Genomic DNA, 24,102 nt, shown 5'->3' on the forward strand with positions numbered 1-24,102 from the left:
CTTTCGGGTTTGTGTGTGGTTGAAGTGAGACCCAGCCCTGTTATAATATTAACTTAATGACAGTTACTTGGACATGTATCAGTGTTGTCTGTAGGTTCCACATAGGGTTTGAATAATTCTTTCAAAAATCTTTGGACAATTGTATTCAGATTTCAGTACAACTGTGTCAATGAAAGGTTAGCACTATGGGCTTTTTCATTTTTTTCCTTCAAAATCTTATAAAATTTGGCTTGAAATTAGTGTGTAGGGTAGGTAATTAAGTCTTCTAATACAAATGTGTAGGCCCCCTATGAGTACACATGCCACATTAACTTTCATGTTGCTGTTATTAATGTGTATGAACATCAGTAAGGAACATAAAATAGGAACATGGAATGTCAGAACGATGAACAGGGGTAAACTGGATATAGTTTTCAAAGAGATGGATAGAACAGCAGTTGAGATCTTGGGTATAAGTGAGCTCAAATGGACTGACATGGGCCACTTCCAGTCAAATGGATGCAAGGTGTTCTTCTCTGGACATGAGCGCATCAAAAGAAATGGTGTTGCACTGATCTGTAACAAGACTACAGCAGCGAGTGTGTTAGGCTACAACCCGGTGAATGACAGGATGATTTCAATAAGGCTGGATGGTCAACCTGTGAAGACAACAATTATCCAAGTGTATGCTCCAACCTCAGCAGCAAGCGATGAAGACACACAAAACTTCTATGGCAGACTACAAGACCTAGTTGACAGCGTGCCAAGAGGCGATGCACTGGTTATTATGGGAGACTGGAATGCAAAGATTGGAGAAGAACCAGTTGCTGGCATCAGTGGGAGACATGGCCTGGGTGAGAGGAACGAGGCAGGTGAACGCATGTTAGATTTCTGCGAGGCAAACCGGCTGGTTATTTCAAACACCTGGTTTCAACAACCAAAACGCAGATTATACACATGGACCTCCCCAGATGGACAATACCGTAACCAAATTGACTATATTCTTGTTCGTAAACGGTGGCAAAGCGCAGTTAAATCAGCAAATACACTGCCAGGTGCTGACTGTGGCACAGACCATGAACTGTTAGTTGCCATTATTCATATCAAATTGAGGAAGGTCAAGAAGCAAGATAGAGTCAAAAAATACAGCCTGAACGAGATCCCAGAAAGATACAGCATAGAGGTCAAGAACTCCTTCGCAGCACTAGACTTGACTGAGAGGAAACCGGATGAGTTGTGGCAGGAGGTAGAAGACATCATAAAAAAGGCAGCAGATAGGAACATCCCAAGGGCTAAAAAGCAAAAGAAAAGCAAGTGGCTGTCGAAGAAAGCAATAGAAATTGCAGATAAAAGAAGGGGGGCAAAGAAACAAGGGATTCACAATAGAGAGTTCCGACAACTGAATGCTGATTTCCAGTATCAGGCAAGGAAGGACAAAGAAATCATCTGAATAGAGTTTGCGCTGAAATTGAAGCAGACAATCAAAGGGGGAGAACAAGAGACGTTTTCAAAAAGATCAGAGACATCACAGGAGAGTTCAAACCGAGGGTTGGAAGTCTGAAGAGCAATGCAGGAGGTGATCTCGTGAGAGATGGCGTGTTTATACAGAGGACTTGTACAGAAGTGATCACAATATCACCACACAATTTACGGAAGGGATCTACGAAGAGGAAGCACCGATAATTGAGGAAGAAGTCAGAAAAGCTGTAAAGTCACTAGCGAATGGAAAGTCTCCAGGATCGGACGAATTACCCATTGAACTCTTTAAGGAAGTGGGTGAAGAGGGTGTAATAGTACTAACTGTAATTTGTCAGCGAATCTGGTGCACTGGTGTTTGGCCAAAAAGATGGAAGGAATCCATATACATCCCGATTCCGAAGAAAGGTGATCCCCGAATTTGTTGAAACAACCAAACGATAGCACTGATCTCACATGCAAGTAAAGTCATGCTGAAGGTAATTCAATACAGACTAGAGGGATATATGGAACGCGAAATGTCAATCGAACAAGCAGGCTTCCGGAAAGGCAGAGGCACTCGGGACCAAATTGCCAACCTTAGATGGATTTAGGAAAGGTCAAGAGAGTTCCAGCGTCCCGTTTATATGTGTTTCATAGACTACAGTAAAGCTTTTGATTGTGTTGACCATCCAACACTGTGGACCATGTTGACGGAAATGGGAATTCCCAAGCACATAGTACATGTGATTAAATCATTACATAATGAACAGGAAGCGAAAGTTCGAACCGAATATGGGGATACAGAAAATTTCAACATCGGCAAGGGAGTTCGACAGGGGTGTATCCTTTCACCTTACCTTTTCAACCTTTATAGCGAGTACATAATGAGACAAGCCAATCTAGACAATGTAGAGCTAGGGGTGAAGATAGGTGGCAGAAGAGTCAACAACCTCAGATATGCTGATGACACCACACTGCTCGCAGAAAGCAAAGAAGACCTCCTTAATCTGATGGAACGTGTGCAGGCACATAGCACTCAGGCTGGGCTACACCTGAACCTAAAGAAGACCAAGGTTATGTGCACAGAGGAGCTGGACGAAATTATTTTGGGTGGAAACAAAGTTGAAATAGTACACGACTTTAACTTTCTCGGATCTAGAATTGATGACAATGGTACCTGTAAGGGGGAGATTGTGAGACGGTTAGCTCTTGGAAGAGCTGCTGTGACGGGGTTAAACAAGATCTGGAGGGACAAAGCAATCTCATTATTAACGAAGAGTCAACTGATGAAAGTACTAGTTTTCCCAGTTGTGCTCTATGGGAGTGAATCTTGGACAATAACAAAGGGAATGAGGGAAAGAATAGACAGTTTTGAATTATGGTGCTGGCGCAGGCTATTGAGAGTCCCTTGGACTGCACATAGAACAAACATCTCGATTTTGGAACAAATAAAACCCTCACTTCCACTGGAAGCACAGATCCTGAGGCAACAACTAATTTTTTTCGGTCATATCATGCGTGCTGACGACTCTCTGGAAAAATCATTAATGGTGGGAATGGGTGATGGATCACGAAAGAGGCGCAGGCCACGTGCACGATGGATGGATGGTGTCAAGCAGGCGACTGGGTTGACTCTGGATAGACTTCGAGGGGCAACCAGGAGCCGGCAGGATTGGAGGATTAAAGTCATGGTCATCACCAGGGGTCGGACACGACTCGACGGCACAAGGTGACAAGGTGAACATCAAGTTGTAGAGCAAATTTAGGGCGGTGTATCCCTTGAATTTTATCCTCAGTCCTTGAAGTTTTTTTTATGGTCAGACTATAGTGTGCCTTATTAATGTTTCGTCGTTTATACCTGCAAGCATTCTCATTACTTGCCTTAATCTCTTTACAGATGAAAAGAAGAACTTAGCTTTCTTTCTGTTTCCATTGCTTTTTCGAGGACGGGAAAAGAAAAGCGGGTCTACTACGGTGACTAGTTGCCTTCAAGCATCCATAGACGATCAGCCAGTAAGCAAAATCATTAATTATATTTTAAGTAAAATTCTTTTGGTGGTACACCTTTTGGTTCATACCAGCTCAGCTGATAGTTTTTTTAACCTTATAAACTTGGTGTGTTGTTGTTTATAGTGAGCAGAAGAATGCTACTTATTGTGCTAGTGGTCAAGGGTTAACAAGGGTCAAACACTTAAAACCTTGTAAATATGCTAACTTAAAGGGTGAAAGTTAGATGAATCTCATATGTGATGCATATAGTTTTGCCAAAATGAGTGCATGAATCCCAATGATTATAGCTAGAGGTCAGAGGTCATTAGAAGCCACCAGGGCAATTTTTTTAATTAAACTAGTAATGAAATGGGGGAAGGTTAAATAAATTTCATCGTCGGTATGTAAACCTTGGTCATAATAATGAAGTGATCCGGTACTTGATAGTGCAAGGGAAAGGTCATTTGACATTAATGGGGTTGGCGTTATACTTTGAAAACCTTGTCAAGATAAATATGTTGACTTTCTTGACCTGTTTTTTTCTTTTAATTACACTGGTCCACAGTATCATAGCATTGTGCAGAAGTCTTAAAACTCTGTCTATCCACCTGTTTTAGTTACATTTTATTCGCAACTCGAGGACTTTATTTTCTTTAATTTGCAGTCGGTGACAAGTGTTAGAGGACTACTGCAAGAAAATATCGAAGGATGAGCGACCACAGCCATTCATTCTGTGCTTAGGAGAGAGTAAAGGTTCCCCTCAGCATTTGTTTGTGATAATTGAGAGACATCCAATAATGCAGTCCACACTCCTAAAGGCAGTAGATTATTTGTTTTAAAGTCAGTATGTGTTGGACATTAACTTCCAAACTCAATGTAAGGGGGTGTGGGAGTTTTTCCATGCTGAGGTATATGAACTTGGTTTTATCAAAAGTCGTTCACTGAGTGCCTTTGGAGCTTTCGTAGCAAACAGAAGTGTTTAAGGGTCAATGTGTCTTGGAACAAACTTTCAAATGGTTTCTCGGTATTAGCCTGACATGTTTACATTTTAAGGTTGCTTTTGTTTCATATATATTCACATATTAAAGGGAAATAGTAAATTTTTGCCTTGGTGAACTGTACCTACATCAAATCTGTATGTTTTTGGTGGGGGGCGGTGGTAGGGGGTAGATTGTTATCGATACAGTGAAAGGTTGAGGCATGGTTGGTTTATCAAACAAACATTCAATTTTGTGTGTTTATCAGATCAGGTGCCAGCAATGTCCCTATCATCACTTATAATTGTGATCTTGAAGCTGCTTTTATTTCTAGTATGTAGAATCAATGTGGGATTTACAACCATTTGGCTTTTGTTTGAAAAGATGTTAAAATTTACAGTTCATCAATCATCTAAGCACAATCAAAATGGTAGCAAAATATGCCTTGGCTCCTTGTTAAAGCAATTGCAGATACAATGGTGTATCAATATTTTCGGTTTGTGTGTCCTTGTTTAAAACATAAAATGGTTAGCTTCAATTGACTATATGTTGGAAATTATCAGTGATATTATATTCACTTATTAAGACCAGAGTTGCTTGAAAGAGACCAACATTAAGCTGTACATGATTGTGTGTTGCACCGGTACCTTGTGTAGTTGATGTCAACATACAGGAGGTCTTCTGTGGTCAACACATTTCAAGAACTGAAAATAGTAAACAATGGCAAAATATGGATAGCTAATATTTTCAGCTTTAATAATGTTGATATGTGTTTATCCCCATTGTGAGTTTATGAAATTATTGCTTCGGATCGTAGTCACAGATCATTTAACTAGATAAATAGAGGTCAAGCACTGAATGCTGTGTGAATTCATACTGGAGGAACAATCTGAAGTCGGCAAAGACCAGAAAAAATAAAAGTATGAAAACATTTATTACTTGTTTGTTCTTTATCATTCTCTGTTTAAGCTTTATAACCTATTAAATAAAGCCAGTTGTATGAAAAATGTTACAATCCAATGTTTGTATTGTATTAGTTAACCAACCACTATTATTTTTAACTAGCTGTTGGGCAAGAATCATTGGGTAAAGAAAAATCCATTGGTAAAAGGTTTTACACAACCATTGGGCAAATCGGTGACCAACATTGTTGGGTAAAGGCATTGGGTAAAAGGTGTTGGGCAAAGGTGTTGGGTATTTATTTAACCGTTTGCTGGGCAAAATCATTAACCAACTTAGTTGGGCACTTTTTTGCCCAATATCAACCAGGAGGCATACGGACCCAACGGATGTGTAAATAATTGCCCAGGTTGGGCAATAATTTGCCCAACAATTTTAAGAGTGTATGTATCATAAGTAAGGTAAACATGTGTTCCAAGCCCCGTAGACTTAACTAAGTGTCACAGGTCAATCAAAAACAAAAACTAATCTGTTCAGCTTAAGCACCATGTTTCAGTGACGTCAATGAAATCATTCATGTTTTGACATTTTAAAACACGTGGACCTTAGCATTCTTCTGATTCAGTGTATGTCTTCCAACTTCGAAGCGATGGTTATTATTGATGCTGACATCACGAGCAATCTGATTAGCTGAAAACTCCGTAATTGCAAGCCTGTTTGGGAAAAAAAAAACAATCGCGGCCCGGGAGGTAGAGAGGGGAGGGAGGATGTTGTTTTTCTGGCATAGCTCAAGCTAATTATCACTTTGTAAATCGGTGTGCGGAAGGGACGGGGGACTGGGGATTGGGGAGGCTGCATCGGGTAGTCGTATAGTGTGCGGACCATGGACTTCCTAAAAATGGGCTGGAATAAATCAGGCTGAATATCACTTTTTAAGTCGTGTGTGGACAGGGGTTGGGGAAGTTGGTGTTGCGGGTGGGCTAAAGAGCGGACCGGGGACATTATGATGCCCCAAAAACAACACAAGAATATGGTGTTCCTTTTTATTGCTGTATTATTAGTGAACGTCCGTGACTAACAAAGGTTACCATGGTAGTAGGCTACATACAATATGTATATTAAAACGGTGCATACAGCCATATTATATTCTACGTTCTACGTAGGCCTGCAAGCAGTTACCTATCACTTAATGCAATATTGCAGTCTGGTGTCGAAATAGCATATATGCAACTGACTTTAATTGAGCAAAATTATTATATTTAAGTATTAAAACATTCGTTTATCTCAAATATACCATCCAAAATTAGTTGTTAATACAATAGGTAAATTAATCACAATTAGATGTTTGTTTAATGTCAGCTCATAATTGATTAAAAGTCGATCCTATCCGAGACGTCAGAGTAGTAATAGCCGAGGATGTCACAGGCCTTTGGACATTTTGGGTCTAGGATGAACTCACAGGTTGCTTCATCCCGGCTCAGTTTACAATGCGAAGGCTTTCTAACCTTAGGTTCAGCATAACTGTAGAAGTGGAGAATGGGAGGGACAAGTGTTAAAAAGTGCACACAAGAAAAGGTGTACGTAATGCAAAGAACTCCATCTATAGGTAAATTATTGTTCTATCAGGGAAGCAGAATAAAAATGCTAAGGTAATTTCTTTCAACCTTCGAATATTGTCACCTCGCCACACTCGTCACCTCGCCACACTCGTCACCTCGCCACACTCGTCACCTCGCCACACTCGTCACCTATCCACACTCGTCACCTCGCCACACTCGTCACCTCGCCACACTCGTCACCTCGCCACACTCGTCATCTCGCCACACTCGTCACCTCGCCACACTCGTCACCTCGCCACACTCGTCACCTCGCCACACTCGTCACCTCGCCACACTCGTCACTATATATATATATATACATATATATATATTTATATATATACATATATATATGTATATAGATATATATTTATACATATATATATATATATATATATATATATATATATATAGATATATATATATATATTTATGTATAAATATTTATAATTGAGTAGCATCAAATAATGACATTGGATTTGGGACCCAACACCCCCTGCCCTGAATAGTAGAGCATCCTACTTTGATTGTCTTCAAACTTTTAAATGAGTGTTTCTAGTTATAAGAAAAGTCTTACTTTCCGCAGCAGACGTAGTAGTGGTCATCAGTGCACTCACATCGGACACAGGATTGTAAATCGGTAAAGAAGAATCCTGCAACGCAGTAAACTGCAGCTGTGTTAGAAAGAAAAACCAACTTCAAGTTGATAGATTGAACTGAAAGATATCTAACATATCTGTAGGCTCCTTAAGCTGATAACCAGCTACCAATATTACGACCAAGTTACTCCATGTTGTGAACATTACATGCTTGCATTTCAGTATATTTTCTCATTTGTTCTGTCCCTTGAAGAGATAGATAGTATATTTTCTCTTGAGAGAAGGAGAGAGAGAGGTGGGTGGAGAAAGAGGGAGGTGGAGAGCGGTGGATAGAAAAAAGCGTTTATAAGAGGAACCAACGCAAACTTATTTCATCTCCTATTTGATATCGCTTGTTCCGTATTTGAGAATGATACATAATAATAAAGTTTTTTACGTTTTTATCTTAACATCGGTTGGAAAATGTATCGTTGTGAGAATATAACTGTCAAAGTGACTATTTATATTATATTTATAAGGTAGTCTGTTTGATTACCGTAAACATTTTGTATTGTACATACAGTTTTTTTTCCAATTATTATAACAGTGGAAAACAATAACCACAAATACATCTTGGTAATTAATATTTAGTTCCTGTGCGCTATCACAAACGACTTACTACTCAACAAGATAAAAAAAAAAATCGTATTACATAAAAGCTGAATCAAGTTTAAATTTCTGAGTCATAAAAAGTATCTAAGTTAAAGTATCTGAGTAATGGAACACGCTATGACGAGAAGAGTTCTTGCTGTTGTACATACCAACTACATCTTTATTATACCTGTTTATCATTACAATCTCTCATAGGGAAGCAGGACCTACAGAGTCAGATCATAGATAACTGTAGTCATCTGTCAGATTTGTATTAAGTACGTATAGTTGACCGTAATCGACGTATTCTTATACTAAAAGCAATCTAAATAGTAAGTATATAGTAAATGTACTAGTGCAAACATACATTACTCTTATATACTTGTGTTTAGCCTAACCTTGTTTACGTGACATGCATTCGTACTCATACTTGGTAATGAATGCTTTACTTGTATACAAGTACATAATACCCTTCCAGGTATGAGTACGAATGCATGTCATGTAAATAAGGTTAGGCTAATCACAAGTATATAAGAGTAATGTAAGTAATGCTCGAACTGATGCTGTTGTATTAAGTACTACAATTCTACCGTTAGCTATCTAGGGATCGTTTAGTGTCAATTAAATCAAGGAATGCACAGAACTTAAACTAACTTATTCAGTTGAAAGTTTGTAAACAGAAAGGGAAAAAACATATCAAATGATAAAACAATGTTAAAATATGCCATAACAGCTAATTGCATGAAAGCTTCGCTAGTCAATTTTCATTATCAAGTAATAAAGTAAAACCTGAGTAGTGATAATTATGCGAAATCTTTCCATTTTGTGTTTTATATATTCAAAAAAAACTTATACTTGAAATCATTTATTTGTTGATAAACCAATCATTTTGCTGAAACATTTATTTTAAACAAATCCTATAAATAAGTCAGTTTAGGCCTAACACGAACAAACCGGACCGATAGGGGGAGGTGGCACCGGATGAACATGAGCATTCCACCCCCTCCCCCTCCCAAGAAGAGGTAAAAAATATATCTTTGTGAAGGAGCAAAGAAAGTTAGGGAAATTTATGGCTATTCCTTTGTTAATTGTTTGTTCTTTCACTTATGTAAAACTTGTGATAAAATAAGTTTAGAAATGATTGCAATGTAAGTCGATATGATATGAAACAATTACGATAAATAAAATAGTGTAGTAAGTATATGTCTTTGGGACAAAATATGCGTTAGTTATAATAACATCGATTGCACGTCGACCAGATGACGTTTTTCTTTGAGTTGATATAAACTCCACCACCACCTCCCTCCAAGGTTTTCACTTAGGCAAGGTTTTGCTGATCAAAAGGTCTTTGCACTCATCTTATAAAGCAACTTCCTACTTTCGTCTTTTTTTTTCAATGAAATAAACGAGAGTCATGACATTGATGAACAAATACGCTGGAGATATTTAAAAGAATAAACCAGGTGAATATTATTTTTGGCGGATGAAAGAGAAACATATTCTAACAAATTCTAACTGCGTTAATATTTGCTTAGAATTCTTATAGTCCTATGTATCGTTTTCGAGATGACAACATTTCATGTTGACAAGTTTTGAACCAAACGTGAACTTGTAGCAAACAGGTGTGATGTCATAGATGCGCACGGGCATATGTGTACGTCCAATTGTGTTCTTCTTCCAAAAAATTGGAATGCATTGAGATATGAATACACTACACTCATTTTAAGAAAAAAATGTAAAACAAATTATGATATCAAATCTGTTTGCTTCAAGTACACTAGTGACACAAAACGTGTCGACTTCAAATCTCGAAAACAAAGGAAATTAATGCAAATTTCAACAGAATGCTTAATGTATATTTTACTTTCATTAATCCAAAATAAAACTATCGCCTCGTCTTTACTCTTAAATACTCTTTACACCGTCTAGGTCGAGTAACCACTCTTTTTTACTTTTTTTTTAAAGATATTTATATTATATTAACCGAATGACATAACTTTTACAATCAGCAACGACCTCTCGACATAAATGTTCACTCAGTAACTACAAGCAGGAAGAAATAAGTGAGATCAAAAAAAATAACAGAATCAGACTTACTGTTGTAATAGCATGTGCCATGATCTGGTTCCACATCAACTAATTCATGTGGCACTCTAGCCTCTACATCAGGTAGGACTAGTTCTTGCGAAACGGCTACCCCGACTAGAGCACCGAAGATCAGGAGGCTGGCAAAGTTCATGTTTCTGTTACCGGTGATGGGTCTTCTCAAAAGAAGTATATTGATTGAATCGAAAGGCTTCTGAGCTGGATAATGATAACTATGCACCAGCTCATCACACTTTTATTCACTGGCTAAAATTTCTGAAGATGGGTGTGTTGTTTCGGCGTCGTCAAAGTATACATTTTGTGATAAATGTGTCCTCTATTCGCCTGACAAACTATGTCCACTTCTGACAGTTATAAATCGATGTTGAAGTAGACAGTTTAATCCAGACCTTTAACAAAAACAAAAACAAAAAAAAAACAAATATTCTGGGAACTGTTTAAAATTAATTAATCATGTCGATTTTGGGGTTGACAATGTAACTGTTTGATTTGTAGATCAGTTCGTCATTATATCAGTTTACTTTATAATGTAGTTTATGTCAATAGAATACACTATTCCAAGTGATTAATTGTTATTTGAAAAGAGAGAAAACGAAACTAAATTTTAATGCGATGTTGTTGAAATTCCCTCAAATTAAACAATGTCGTGAAAAATGATGTTTTTGTTTCAGGCGGGGCATTTTGATAGGTCTAAAATGAAATGAGACTGGTGTTGTCATGAACAGACTTCTTTTGGTATACCAGTATGCGTTTTCTTCCGCCATTATGTGTATTAAGTATTTACATGCACATTTCGTTCTTTAATGTAGAATTTAGAGTTAAGCTATGTACAACTACAAAACGGTTGCTGTGTTCACTTAACGTTAATTCCCTCCGCGACAGGCAACATGCGCCACTACAACAATGGCCTCATCTACCAAAAAAACCTGTTGTTATGCAATTGAAGAAAGTTAATTATATTTTTTCACAGTTTGTATTCTCGATAGGCATGCGACCGAGTAACATATTCATGCTGTAATCTCGAGTAGGCTTGATTATGGCAATTCTCTTCTATTTGGCGTAGCTACATCCCAACTATTGAGATTGCAAAGGATCCAAAACACGGCTGCTCGAATCGTCTATAGGGCGAACAGGTTTACCGCCCCCATATCTGGAAGAACTACACTGGTTACCAATAAGACTCCGTATTGACTACAAAACCCTCATTCTAGTTTTCGTGCCATTAAAACATACATGGTACCCCAACCAACCTTAATGTTCTCTTACATCAGTAAGCTAAATGTAGACCATTATCAATTTCAACTTCAGTTTCTAATGTCATGTACAAGATCATTCAGTGACCGTAGCTTTTACAATGCTGCACCACGTTTATGGACCCCTTCCCCGTTGAATTTAGGTCTTTGGATTATATTATTCAAATCAAGTGCTGTCTTTAAACTTTTCTTTTCTCTCAACTCTATTAGTTTTTGCACATTCGGCATCCGTTAAGCGCATTGAACAAAATTTGTTGGATTCTGCGCTATATAAGACTACCGAAGTTATTAATATTTTTCCATGATGATTTTCGAAGCTGTGTTGCAGTGTAAATGCAATTAGAAAAGAGAACACAATATATATAATTATATATGACAATAAATCTGTACCAATTGCAAATTTGCTCTTAAATACCATCATGTAGCCCGACCTCAACCCCTCACTAACACACACAAACACGTAATTATTGCAATGCGCAAGAGACCAAGCGCGCAGGATCAGGTTTTGCTCTTTTTAGATCAGCTATTCCTTTATATGTTAATATTCGTTCAACAATCCCCCTTCTCGTTAAGATTCACTTATTGGGATACACAAACATATAGTATATCCTGACAGCGACGTACATATACAGGAGCAGAGGCGTCGGGAGCCAGGTCGAGCCCCCTGGACATCTTTGTCACCCCTCACACTTCTGCACTCGTTGTGTTTCTTTAAGTATGTTATAGAAATGAGACTAATGTTAGTTTCATCCCATATTTCAAAACCCCTCAATATCCCTCGGGGTCCAATTTATTGCGGGCCCGGGTCAGTAAACCCCACCCAGACGTCGATCTTCTCGCCTAAGTAAGTAGGTCTTGGATAGTTTAGTTCTGCTTATTCTGGTTAGGAAACTCAATGCAGAGTACTACACAGTACACTGGGTATAACAACATCCTGTTGAGTATCATTTACCAATGGTTCTACCCTAATGTAATGTCCAGCTATGCAGACTAGTGTAATTCTATTTGGGTTGTGTTAACTTAAATTCAGAATTGCGCCCGCTTTTAGAACTCTTTGTTGGCATATCCGATGCCGGATGGAATTATGTACGTAGACGAAATCTGAAGTAGCCGGTGTTCCAACACAGTCTCACAGTCCCACCTTCTGATAGTTTTTCTAAATCTCGGTTTCGAATAATTTGACATGCTTTATAAGACTTATCCCTTTTATTGATGTGATGTGAAGTGATGTGGTGAATTACAGCGCCGTACAATGCTATATTTATGCTTGGCGACAGAGTGTCGGACGAAAACAAAATAATTACACAAATCAATATTTGAATGTATGTATATATATATATATATATATATATATATATATATATATATGTATGAATGAAAATCGTAATGAGTTGGAAAATCAAGAACAGTGAAAAAACTTCCAGCCTCCACCGGGATTCGAACCCGGGCCATCCGCTCTGTACGCGGACACCCTAACCACTAGGCTATGGACGCTATGGACGCTGATTATATATATATATATATATATATATATATCTTCCAACTTATGCATTAATATATATAGAACAAGCAAGAAATGATGTCAATAGAATCAATAATTTGTCTGCGTATTTATTTATTTCTCTTCTTTGTCTCCTAATAACAAAGAAATAACCATTTTTAGCACCTGCCTACATTAACTTGCATGTTGTTATAAATCTTTCTTAAAATAACCTACACTGATTAGGACGCATTAGATAAATTGAAACAATGCTATAATATGATAACTACAGAACAGCCAATTATGTTAAATGAAGTATGTAGCTCAGATAAGCTGAAATAATCAAACAGTTTCAAATCATACAGCACACTTCTCAAGATGTTCAAACTGAGTTTTGGATTGTTTGTTTACCAGTTACCATAAGTTGTGAACCTTCTTCACTCTTTACATAATCTGGTGATATAAGCATGGCTATCTGCACTGAATTTTGGTGCCATCAATCGAAATGTCTCGTTAAATAAACGTATAAGCTCTTTTTTCGAACGAAATGTTGCAGGCAATTTGATAAAACATGGTTCGTTGCGCAATCCAAGTATACTATTAATAAAACAGACTACTCCAACAAAGATATAATGGAAGGTGCTAAATTATTCATTTAATTTAAAAGTATATTTTCAAAAGAATCGTGCAGGATTAACATAACTCAGTCAAAGTGGTAGCTTCCGTTGTATGTCAGGTTTCAGGTTTTCATGCCGGTATGGATATACATATATCTATACAGCGTATTCTAAACCACCCTCTGGTACGTCATCAAACCAATCACCAGGTACGTCGGAGGTGTACCAGCCAAGGATTTTACATTTTTTACATCTTGGAAACTTGTAAACACATGTCACTTGATGTTGAGTCAGAGGACAACGTTCAGGATCTGCCATAATAGGTTCAGGTTTTCTGGGGGAAAAGAGAACAAGATATTTTTCGTAAAAAGATATTATAAATAAATAAATACGTCATTTATATAGCGCTAAAGCACAAAAAGTATCAAAGAACGTTACATAAAGAAACTGATAAAAAGGAAATAAAATACACTGAAAACAAATAATAACCTAATCAAAAATAATCCTAAAATACCAACACAAAAAGGTAAAAAGCAATAAGAGGTAATAAAAAATACAAAAGGAGGTTATATAACAAACAAACAACAATAGGAGGTTATAAAAGTACAATAAGAGGTTATATAACAAACAATATGAGGTTATAAAAAGAACAATAAGAGATTATACCAAACAAGAGATCATAAAAAGGTAATATTACGTAAAATAACATTAAAAAGATACGTCTTCAAAAGACATTTATATATTGGCAGAATTGGACTGGTCCTGATGTCTTTTGACAAATCATTCCATAACTTTGGACCGATGTAACTGAATGCTTGTTCGCCAATTGTCTTCCTTACTGGTGACAAATAATGTAAAACGCTTATTTGAGAAACTCTATGTCAATACCTATAACGCAAAATATAGTTTATTTGAATGTATTCCACTTTTACCCCTCCCATAATCAGGAAATTAAATCGCAGTATGTATAGTCTGTTGTGTCATCATGTTAGACATTCTTCTAAAGCTTAAGTTTCACATAAACTTTTTTCTTGCTGAAATATGGTACATTTGGAACATTTGCATAACAATCAATTCCTTTCTTTGTTAGAACTTCATCCGAATGCAAACCGTTGTTGCTGTTTGTGAAATTGTATTCGTTTCATGCATGGATCAATATATACAGGATCTTAATAAATCTTATAATGAAAACCTAGCAAAGACTACTCAATTGCCATCATGACAATATTCACTCAGTTGCTCCTAGAACTGATAAATGTACAAACTAGCATTATTCTTACATGGAATCATATATTTTAGGCCATACATCTAGCCAACGTAATATCCCTTTAGTCAATAATGCATTCGCTGAATACGCCATCACAATGTGTCTCTATAGTATAGCCAAGCATCGTGACTTACTTATTAAAAGACGATCACTTCTATTGAGAAAGGGAACAAATCGGTTGCTTGTTTCTTAAATTGTTAATACAAGCCAACTCGATGTTGTTTTACATTCAGTTATCGTTGTAAAAGTTGTCGGGTTAAGGTATAAAGAATGGACAAGTAACTGAACAGAAATGCAGATCTTTCAATATTAAATTTTAAGCTGTTTTTAGCGTTGGATTAGTGCTTCTCGATTAATTTTCAGGGATATGAGACTATGTACCAGATGTGGTAAATTCATATATGTTGATTTTAAATATTCGTTTGTACTTGTATACATGGGAAAATCATAAAATAAATTACATCTTTACCAGTTATCTCGAAAATTTGGATTGGGGGATAAGAACGAATGCTTTCGAAAAGTATATACAAGTATCACAAAGGTATCCACAGGAGTTGAAGAGTATTCAACTAATCAATGATTTAGCTAGTTGCATTCTCGCAAAACAGCATAAATGAAGAGAAAACCCTGTGTTATATTAGAGCTGTAGACAAACTTAGTTCCAATAGAAGTCTAGACCAAAGGAGGAGGGTGGCTCAAACAGTTACCATGCAGGAACAGAAATGAATATCGCTTCATTATTTTTTTTTTTAAGGGGGGGGGGTTGGGGTGGAAAATGGTCAAAAGTCGCACCTTCTACAACAGTAGATCTTGTTCGTGTCGTTCGTGTCGTTCGTGTCGTTCGTGTCGTTCGTACATATACAATCCACACAGGGATTAACGGCATCATCACTTATGACGGCTCCGGCCACTGGACATGTTAACGCCTCTGTTAGAGAGATTGAACTTGTGTTTATTTTACCTGAAATATGTATATCTTTATACCATTCTATTCCAAAAATTGAAGAAGAAAAAACAAGAAAATGAACTAATGAAAAGAAGCAATTGAAAATTTACTGCTTTTTTATTAAATTAGCCAAAAGAAAATTGTTCAACAGTTGCAAATTAAGACCAATGATTTGGCCAATACGTCATGCTAGTGTAGGCGGTATTGATAAAGCATGTAGTAGATGATATTGATGCTTGTTGTATTAGTAACCAGTAACCGTAATAGCCTGCTAAAACATCACTGTCATGTACAAGCCATATTTTGCGTTGGGGCTTCAATTTTGGTTTCCCGAAAAGGGAAAACTATGGAGTCACTCATAACCGACCTTGCACAATTGTGATTGCAAAGTTGGCAATGACTATTACGCGCATGATGCGTCCACACAACACGGCAACATACATAAATGCTGTACTCAAATCCCTTGGCCAGCGACGGCTAGACCGTTATTTCTCAGAAAGGTTGCTATTACTAATATCGTAATTTCTGCACTGTTTGTCAATGTTCGAAAAAACATTCAAAATGTAGAGTAAAATTATCAGAGGAATATTAAAATTGAACTTGGTACTCTTAAATTAGTAAATGTTGATAATATTATGTAGTCAACATGTCTTTAAATGTTCAAATATGTTGCGTTTGATACAGAAATTGTTAACCCCCTATACATAGTTCATGTACCTGAAGCTTTGAAGGTTAGTCCATTATTTTGAAAGGGCTAACGTAAGTTTTCAATAAAAAAATGATGAAAAGAGATCCATAACGAAAACAACTGCTTCTACGGCAGATGAGACGTACAAGGAACACATTTAGTTTTAATGTATTCTGAAATAAAGTTCTCATTTGACTACTCAAAAATGAATAGTACACGCCAACACTTCTGTTATTTAAATTTGTCATTTTCGCGAAAGACACTTTTTTTGTGAGCGTGAAAAGGTATCCTATATATCGTCCTTTCATTGATGTAGCAATATGTGATAGGCCTCGCTTATATAGCAACCGTGTACATGACTACGAGTATAATGCTTTCTGTGTAACACACTGGAAATGCAACGCCTGTGTATATAACATATATACTTTGACATTTTGCTTTTTTCTTTCTATTTTGCTCTTAGTTTTAACTAGAAACGAAGCTATATCGAGTAACCCGAATGATAGGCTGTCGGAGGACCTTTTAGAAGATTTTCGAGTAGAACTTTTCTGGGATTCTGGGTCCAGATATCTGTCTATGAATTTGGAATTGGCTTTACCACAAGCATTGTGCAATATATATATATATATATATATATATATATATATATATATATATATATATATATATATAGTACGCGTGCTCCCTGATCGTTCTGGGAGATAGTGACATGTCAGTTATTTGGGTTAGTCATGGTTTTGTTAATGTCATATATTGTAGTAACTGATCAGGTTTTTGAAATTTTCTTGATCGCTTCATGTGTGATTAAACAAAATTAAGACATTTACTATTAATACTTTTACATAACTGTATACCCAATTACCATTAAAATACCATACATTACAAAGTAATCAGTCTGACAACATAATAATAACATATTGGCTGAACGGATAGATTATAGATAGCAATCAGTTTTGCAAATGTCATGAAAAAAGTGACAAAAAGCTCATGAAAATAACACAAAAAACCTACCATTGTAATAGCAGGTGCCATGCGGTGGTTCTTCTTCAGGAGGCGTTATTATTATTGGCCTTTCGTGCTCGACGTCCGGTAGCACTATTTCAAACTTCTCACCTGTCTCTGCAGAGAAAGCTACCCCGAGCAGAGAAGCAAACAGCGCTAGATTGATGAAATTCATCTTCCTTTCAGTGGTAGTGATTCTTCTCAACGGAGTACAATTGAAATGACTTGAGTAGATTCGAGCAGGAATGATATATCTAAGCAAAGGCGCCACATTTTATACCATAATTACTACTGTGTCTGACTATGTTAAGACATTGCAAACATTAAACATTGTGTTATTAATGTGTCAGCCGGTTCTCAAAACAATAAGTCAATTTACTAAAAAAGGTATAAACTAATGTTGAAGTGTGATATGTGTATTGCGATAAAGTTAATAGGACGACAAAAAATGTGATTTATTATGTTGCCATAAATGACGTTATGTTATCATTCAAATTGTAAATATTTGTCAAGCTACATCGTAAAGTTAAACTTGTTAATGTAGTTCAGTATTTGAAATTCCTCAATTCTGATTAATTGTTGTTGGAAGAAAAATAGACAGAAAGCGAATCAATGTTATTCAATTATTTTAAAAATAAATACTTTAATGAGTCGATCGATTTTACAGTAGGCACAAATTTGTACACGTAAAATTAATGGGTCTTTTATGTACAGAGCCTGATAATAGCAATACATGCGTGGTTCCATGTCATGGAAGTTAACACAAATGTGTTCTATAACATAGCCAAGAGTCATGATCTGAATAGGCGGTTAGAATTAAAATAACCATTTATGATGTTCGGAATATTTTTGGTGTAATGCTCTATATAAAGTCAAAATCGATCCGAGTGCTCTTTCTCAAGAAAAGGACAAGAAAACCCACAACCACAACCACCACCACCACCACAACAGGTGAACATCTTTCCAGAGATATGTTAGCAAACATTATATTGTATTTTGTGGCTAAATGTGAAATGAAGAGCATGATGCCGGGAAGTACGTTGTAAAGGAAAAGTTGTATCAACTGAAGTAACTTTTGATCAGCAGCGCAGGAAAGTTGTTTTGATTACCGGAGGGGATTGTTTGCAAGTGAAGAAAACATGTGCTTCACATAGCTAAACATCTGTACATCTACGTACCATGATACGGAAGGTGTCATGACAGACCAACCTTTGAACAATAGGACAATCCACAGAGTAGCTGATCTCATCCCAAAATTTGGTTATTACATTGTGCATGCTTGAGCGGATGTATTAACCTTTCTGTTTACGACTGCATGCACATAAGGCGATTTTATGCTTGGGGTACGTATTCGTACGCAGACACTATATATAACACCATTACGTAGTACCTGTCGTAGACTAATGACTCCCGAGCCGAACTAGTCAAAGGGCTCATTTAGCGAAGACCCTCAGGAGCCATTACTCGCTTCACTGTCAGTTGATTTCAGTGACTGTACTGGGTCAAACAAAACTGGTTACATTATTTTTCAATAGGCCTTCTACATCTAATGACATGAATGTTTATGGGATATTAGCATCGAAGAATATCAAAACATTTACCAAAAACAACTCAAAAATCCGATCGCGACTGAGATCCCAAATGAACGCACCGCAGTGCGCGCGATTGCCTAAACAAAGCAAGTATTTAATTGATATCGTTTAAATGAACACTAATAATCAATATTTCGTGAATGTCGACTTAATTATTAGCTAGCGGGAATCAAAAGTGCGCCTCTAACTAGGCAAAGTTACCGAAGCACTTCAATGAAGATAAATACCCTTATGTGAGAACAAATAAAGTTTACATGAAAACAAACTCAAGCGACTAATAAAGCAGTTTACTCATTCAATTTATGTTTATTAACTCTTTTATTCCGCGAAACGAACAGAAATGAGTGGAATTCATTATTACTCCCACTTTATACATATATGTGCTGATTTTAGTTTAGTCTAGAAATCTAAGAACGACAATGACAACGGTTCGTATAGAAATCTGGAAAGTTGAAAAGTACCGTAGTAAGATAGTACATCATAAATTGTGTATGTGATATTTTTGTATGTTTGTGTAAGCCTGAAAATATCCTGATTATTTTAAGCCTGTATTTTTTGTGTTATTAACAAAAGCATACAATCCATGGAAGTAATGAATTGATAAGAACATATTTTGGTTGAGTTTTAAGAATGTCTATAACAATAAAATAACTATTTGCTTTGGACAAAGGATGTCATAATTGATTTATTTTTATAGGAAGACCGTTGCAACATTTAATATAAGATAAACTTTTGAATTTACCGGCATATCTATGAATAAATTACCATTTATTCAAAGTTTTCTTGTTCTGTTGGACATTTTAATACTCGAATTTTTCCTTAAAATTCACCTGGAAGACATTTTATCAACAAAGGAAGAATTGCATTTCTCGTGGCTTTTCAAGAGATTAACCTTTAACTTAACGCTTGTCCCTTAATATCTCCCCCATCAATTATATTTGTTAAACAATTCACTCTGTAGTTTAGAAGTTCAGAAACTTTAGAAGCGTTATAAGAACAAGAAAACAATGGAATCAGTTTTAATGGATTTAGTCACATCTCTCTTTCACATAAGAGGACTGTGTTCACAAAAACACGAGGCCGTCGTTGTCGGCAACGTTATTGATCCCGCCGTCTTCTGGGGCAGTGTAGTACCATCCCAGTATGTGGCAATCCCCTTTGCATTTCGGATACAGTTCGTAAATGCAGGTGTCTGGATTAAGATACATGGTACAGTGGGGAGCGTTTTTCACGTGTGGTAAAGCGGTTCTGAAAAGAAGAGGAGAGAACATACCATGTTCACATAGGGTTCGCAGATATGAAGTTAAGCACAGGTCATATGGTACCGCATTATAATACTAAAAACCTTTTATCTTTCACCTCCTCTATGCTCAACCCTCCCCCATGCATTCCATCCCCCGGCCGCGAATATTTTTTTCCCAAACTGAACTGACACTGAAATTATTTCCTCGATTCTGATTGGCTCTCAGCGAGCACGTGATATACTTTAGTAATCAACATGGATCCCTCCATACTCTGACGATATCAGTATGATCAACACGAACAAATTCAAGATATTCACATTAGCAACTTTCCAGAACTTTTGGTAGGTATATATGAACTAAAGTATATAATGTTCTTAACACAATGAAGAAACTATTCCCAACTACTGCGCCTATTATAGGCAGTCCTCGATCGTTTGTTTACTCGCTTGACTCCGCTCTACACAACACATGTAATGTAGCCTATTGTACTGTGTATAGTATACAACAAAATAAAATAACTGTTAGCAAGCTGCTTATCCACTAGAGAGCCTGTGTAGGAGAATGTGTAAAAGTAAGTTGGCCTGACGTTTCGATCCTAGCAGGATCTTCGTCAAAGGCTTGTGTTGTATAGTATACAACACAATAAAACACAGTGCATTTGTAATTGTATACATGTAGCCGATGTACATATGTACGAGGTGTTTGTGTACATTCGGAGTTGCGATACTTTTAGTTGTATAATCATATATTCAAAATGTATTCAGTCAATGAATCACGATAGGCCTAGTCGAATATGCAGTGGCCATGAAGACGGCGAGCGACTGTGTGCCAGCCGCGCCAGTGAGTGTACACAAAAAAGGCATTTGACGATATGTCCGTGTCTTTTGACTTGTTATTACTAGTTGTATATAGCCTTATAACCTTTACGTACGGAAAACTATACGGAAACCTATTGGCTCGCTGAGAGCCAATCAAAATCGAGGAAATAATTTCAGTGTCAGTTCAGTTTGGGGAAAAAATATTCGCCCCCGGCCCATCTTATTCTAACACAAAAAAATAAAAAATAAAGAAAAAGAGATACGTAAAAGTAAATGGTAGATCTGAAAATGAATTAATCAAATCAAAACATTCTTAAACTGATTTTAGAACTAGATTATTTCGTCCAACGTTGCTAAAACATTGGTAAATTTTCGCACTCAGTGCTAATCAATTACCGAATCTTGTCTATTACTCCATCACTCCGACAGAAATAGAGGATTTTTTCCGATATGTGACACAAGTTTTTCGGTCCTGTGTTTCCGTTATTCTACCCACCCTCTTCCTTAACACATATTACTGTCATATTGAAATTGCTTGATCTTGTTATTAAATGAGTAACTTGATGATGAAAAGTTGTTACTGCATAATAGACTTTGTAGTGTTCAAAACGTCGTTGCCTCATGTGTGAAGATTTCAATCTCTACTAAGTGAAATGGCAGCTATGAAGTGATTTATATTGAAGTACAAAGATTAATTTTTTTAGGGCATTATATGTGACACTTGTAGTTAGGAATTGCCAGTATTGTTAGAATCAATAATTGATTGCAAACGTACGAAAGAAAATACAAAACGAATCACAGAAAGTTATTCCACACAAAAGAAAAGAACAGAACAGAAAAACGTGACCGATTACAAACTTATTATTCAGTTTGAAAGATGTATTTATAAGTGTCTCATGTCACTAAATGTATATGTGATGTAAGTTCACTTTCTTGGCAAGTCGCAAAGAATATCTTTTCATTGTAAAGGTACATAAGGATATATTTAACTAGTTACTGTCAACACGATAACTCTACAACCAATGAGCGATGCTTCAACGTTGTCCAAGAAAGGTCGGCACATACAAAATTTCATTGTGCTTACAAATATGATTTATTAAATCTTTACATGTAATCTTCCAAATAAACATATCTCCTGAAGAACTTTTAAGCACCTCCGCGATTGAACAAATCTCTCCTTTTAATACCTCACTGCCGGAACTCTTATTGGACTTAACCAAATTTAGCATATGCTATCAATGTTACAAACGCAAAGGATTTAAAGAATATTAGCAACTCTAATATGTTCACAATTAAACGATTTACCGATACTATCCATCTGAAACGACGGTCCACAGAACTTGGCTCCCGGGCAACGAAGTTAACCGTTACGCCGCTCATGAGCTTAAACAATCGCTGGTTTAAAACACATTCCGAGATGTACCACAGACATGACGTTACTGGAACAGCACAAGACAAAACATTATACAAGAGAAACACGTCATCGAGTTATCGTATTGACAACCTTACACTCTGTGTTAACAATTTTTTTTATCAGATTCACATTGATTAAAAGAAAGCAGCTTCTTTAAGATATGTGTAAATTTTGATGCATAGGTATACAGCTTTCCCCCCTACTCTATATGAAGTAACCCACATAAATCATTTTAATTGACCTACGGAAGACACAAAATACTAATTATTGTGTATTATATCATATCAAACGACTTACGTTCTGCAACAAGTCGTAGTATGGTCCTTTTCACAAACACACTCGTAACAACACTCGGGTCCATCATAAGCCATAATCGACCCTGGTACTTCACATGCAAGACCAACTGCAAAAGAAGCCAGATACCGATGACATGCATGACACATATTATATTTCTTCACTATTAGTATAGCAGGATTATTATTGGAACATAACTATCAATTTACTAGTTATATTTGCTAAAACATGACGTGGTCTTATTGCTATATGCAGACTGTTAGTTTTATAGGGATTAACGAAAAAAGACAACACATTGCGCGCATTAGGCCTATATATAACGCATTAGCAATAAAAGTCACAGATGGGGAACAGATAACTAGCGTTTGCATCACAATTTTATCTAGCTACATTACTTTCAGTTTCATATCCAAAATCAGTTAGCAAAAGTAGCAGAAGACTCTCTCAGTATCCATGTACGGACAATTTTATGTGCCATATTAATATTCATGCACATTGACTGCTAAAAATCCATCCCTTTCGGCGGTAACGCTATAACTATAAGGAAATATTTTGATCAATTTTTGATAAACGCTTAAGCAAATCAGAATGCCGTAATTAGTCAACTGATATGACTGAAACACAAACGTTAACCACTTCCCACCACCCGTCCATTAAAACAACCAACAACAACAAATAATTACAGAAATAAATAAATAAAATATAACTAGAAAGCTGCAAGTAGTTAAAGCTTGTATAAATAAAACTAATTTCAGAAGCAAAATGAAAGGTCTTAGCGACTGAGAAATTGCAAGGTTACCTTCTCTCACGCATACACCAGAGCTGGGTTTATCGTCTGGTCCGTTTTCTGTAATCGGCAGAGCTACTGGAACTCCAGGGATCATCACCGTCACACTTGCTCCTAAAGAAAGCTCAAAAAGTGCTAGGGAGAATATAATAGTTAGCAGATTCATTTTGTGAGACGTTTATGGAATAGTTGGGTTTGATGAAAAACAAGATGGCCGCTGTTCCTATTGTAGAATGTTGTTAGTCACAGAATAAACGACTCTTTATATAATCTTACATTGCGATCTAGTTTACGTGAGAAAGTGGGGACACATTTAACAATTTAATGGTACCATTAAACATCTGCTGTTATGTAAACCACTTACCCACTTATAACGCTTTCATGCAATTTGCTTTGATCAATAAAGACTTAACTTGTTCTGCCAACTACCCTTTTTGATCTAAACAATATTTCATACATTTTGG

General features: G+C 36.6%; 4 protein-coding genes across 4 annotated transcripts; 1 reads left to right on the forward strand and 3 right to left on the reverse strand.

Annotated features, from left to right (window-relative positions):
• The first annotated feature begins 385 nt into the window (after positions 1-385).
• Positions 386-1,429, forward strand: LOC139964083 (craniofacial development protein 2-like). The gene has a single exon (XM_071965434.1). The coding sequence runs from the start codon at positions 386-388 to the stop codon at positions 1,427-1,429; it is 1,044 nt and encodes a 347-aa protein (XP_071821535.1).
• A 4,910-nt stretch (positions 1,430-6,339) lies between these two features.
• On the reverse strand, positions 6,340-10,449 carry LOC139964021 (uncharacterized). Its single transcript, XM_071965319.1, has 3 exons — positions 10,228-10,449; positions 7,479-7,575; positions 6,340-6,824 (listed from the first exon to the last, which is right to left on the reverse strand). The coding sequence occupies exons 1-3, from the start codon at positions 10,367-10,369 to the stop codon at positions 6,674-6,676; spliced, it is 390 nt and encodes a 129-aa protein (XP_071821420.1). The 5' UTR covers positions 10,370-10,449; the 3' UTR covers positions 6,340-6,673.
• Positions 10,450-13,215: 2,766 nt separating this feature from the next.
• On the reverse strand, positions 13,216-17,747 carry LOC139964007 (uncharacterized). Its single transcript, XM_071965299.1, has 3 exons — positions 17,499-17,747; positions 15,646-15,781; positions 13,216-13,920 (listed from the first exon to the last, which is right to left on the reverse strand). Exons 1-3 carry the CDS (start codon positions 17,662-17,664, stop codon positions 13,743-13,745), a joined length of 480 nt encoding a protein of 159 aa, XP_071821400.1. The 5' UTR covers positions 17,665-17,747; the 3' UTR covers positions 13,216-13,742.
• A 2,258-nt stretch (positions 17,748-20,005) lies between these two features.
• On the reverse strand, positions 20,006-23,872 carry LOC139963894 (uncharacterized). The gene is made up of 3 exons (XM_071965102.1): positions 23,651-23,872; positions 22,855-22,960; positions 20,006-20,329 (listed from the first exon to the last, which is right to left on the reverse strand). Exons 1-3 carry the CDS (start codon positions 23,802-23,804, stop codon positions 20,146-20,148), a joined length of 444 nt encoding a protein of 147 aa, XP_071821203.1. The 5' UTR covers positions 23,805-23,872; the 3' UTR covers positions 20,006-20,145.
• Between the last annotated feature and the right edge of the window lie 230 nt (positions 23,873-24,102).

Source organism: Apostichopus japonicus, chromosome 22 (genome assembly GCF_037975245.1).
Source record: "Apostichopus japonicus isolate 1M-3 chromosome 22, ASM3797524v1, whole genome shotgun sequence".
Classification (NCBI taxonomy): domain Eukaryota; kingdom Metazoa; phylum Echinodermata; class Holothuroidea; order Aspidochirotida; family Stichopodidae; genus Apostichopus; species Apostichopus japonicus.

Excerpts from the sequence above, each read along its gene's own strand:
- LOC139964083 (XM_071965434.1), top strand. The coding sequence starts at position 386 with ATGAACAGGGGTAAACTGGATATAGTTTTCAAAGAGATGGATAGAACA.
- LOC139964021 (XM_071965319.1), bottom strand. The coding sequence starts at position 10,369 with ATGAACTTTGCCAGCCTCCTGATCTTCGGTGCTCTAGTCGGGGTAGCC. Across the intron at positions 7,576-10,227 it reads TGGCACATGCTATTACAACA|CTGCAGTTTACTGCGTTGCA; the intron begins GTAAGTCTGATT and ends TTTCTAACACAG. Across the intron at positions 6,825-7,478 it reads TACTACGTCTGCTGCGGAAA|TTATGCTGAACCTAAGGTTA; the intron begins GTAAGACTTTTC and ends CCACTTCTACAG.
- LOC139964007 (XM_071965299.1), bottom strand. The coding sequence starts at position 17,664 with ATGAATTTCATCAATCTAGCGCTGTTTGCTTCTCTGCTCGGGGTAGCT. Across the intron at positions 15,782-17,498 it reads TGGCACCTGCTATTACAATG|AGGCGTTAACATGTCCAGTG; the intron begins GTAGGTTTTTTG and ends TCTCTCTAACAG. Across the intron at positions 13,921-15,645 it reads AAGATCTACTGTTGTAGAAG|AAAACCTGAACCTATTATGG; the intron begins GTGCGACTTTTG and ends CTTTTCCCCCAG.
- LOC139963894 (XM_071965102.1), bottom strand. The coding sequence starts at position 23,804 with ATGAATCTGCTAACTATTATATTCTCCCTAGCACTTTTTGAGCTTTCT. Across the intron at positions 22,961-23,650 it reads TGGTGTATGCGTGAGAGAAG|TTGGTCTTGCATGTGAAGTA; the intron begins GTAACCTTGCAA and ends CTTCTTTTGCAG. Across the intron at positions 20,330-22,854 it reads ACTACGACTTGTTGCAGAAC|AACCGCTTTACCACACGTGA; the intron begins GTAAGTCGTTTG and ends TCTTCTTTTCAG.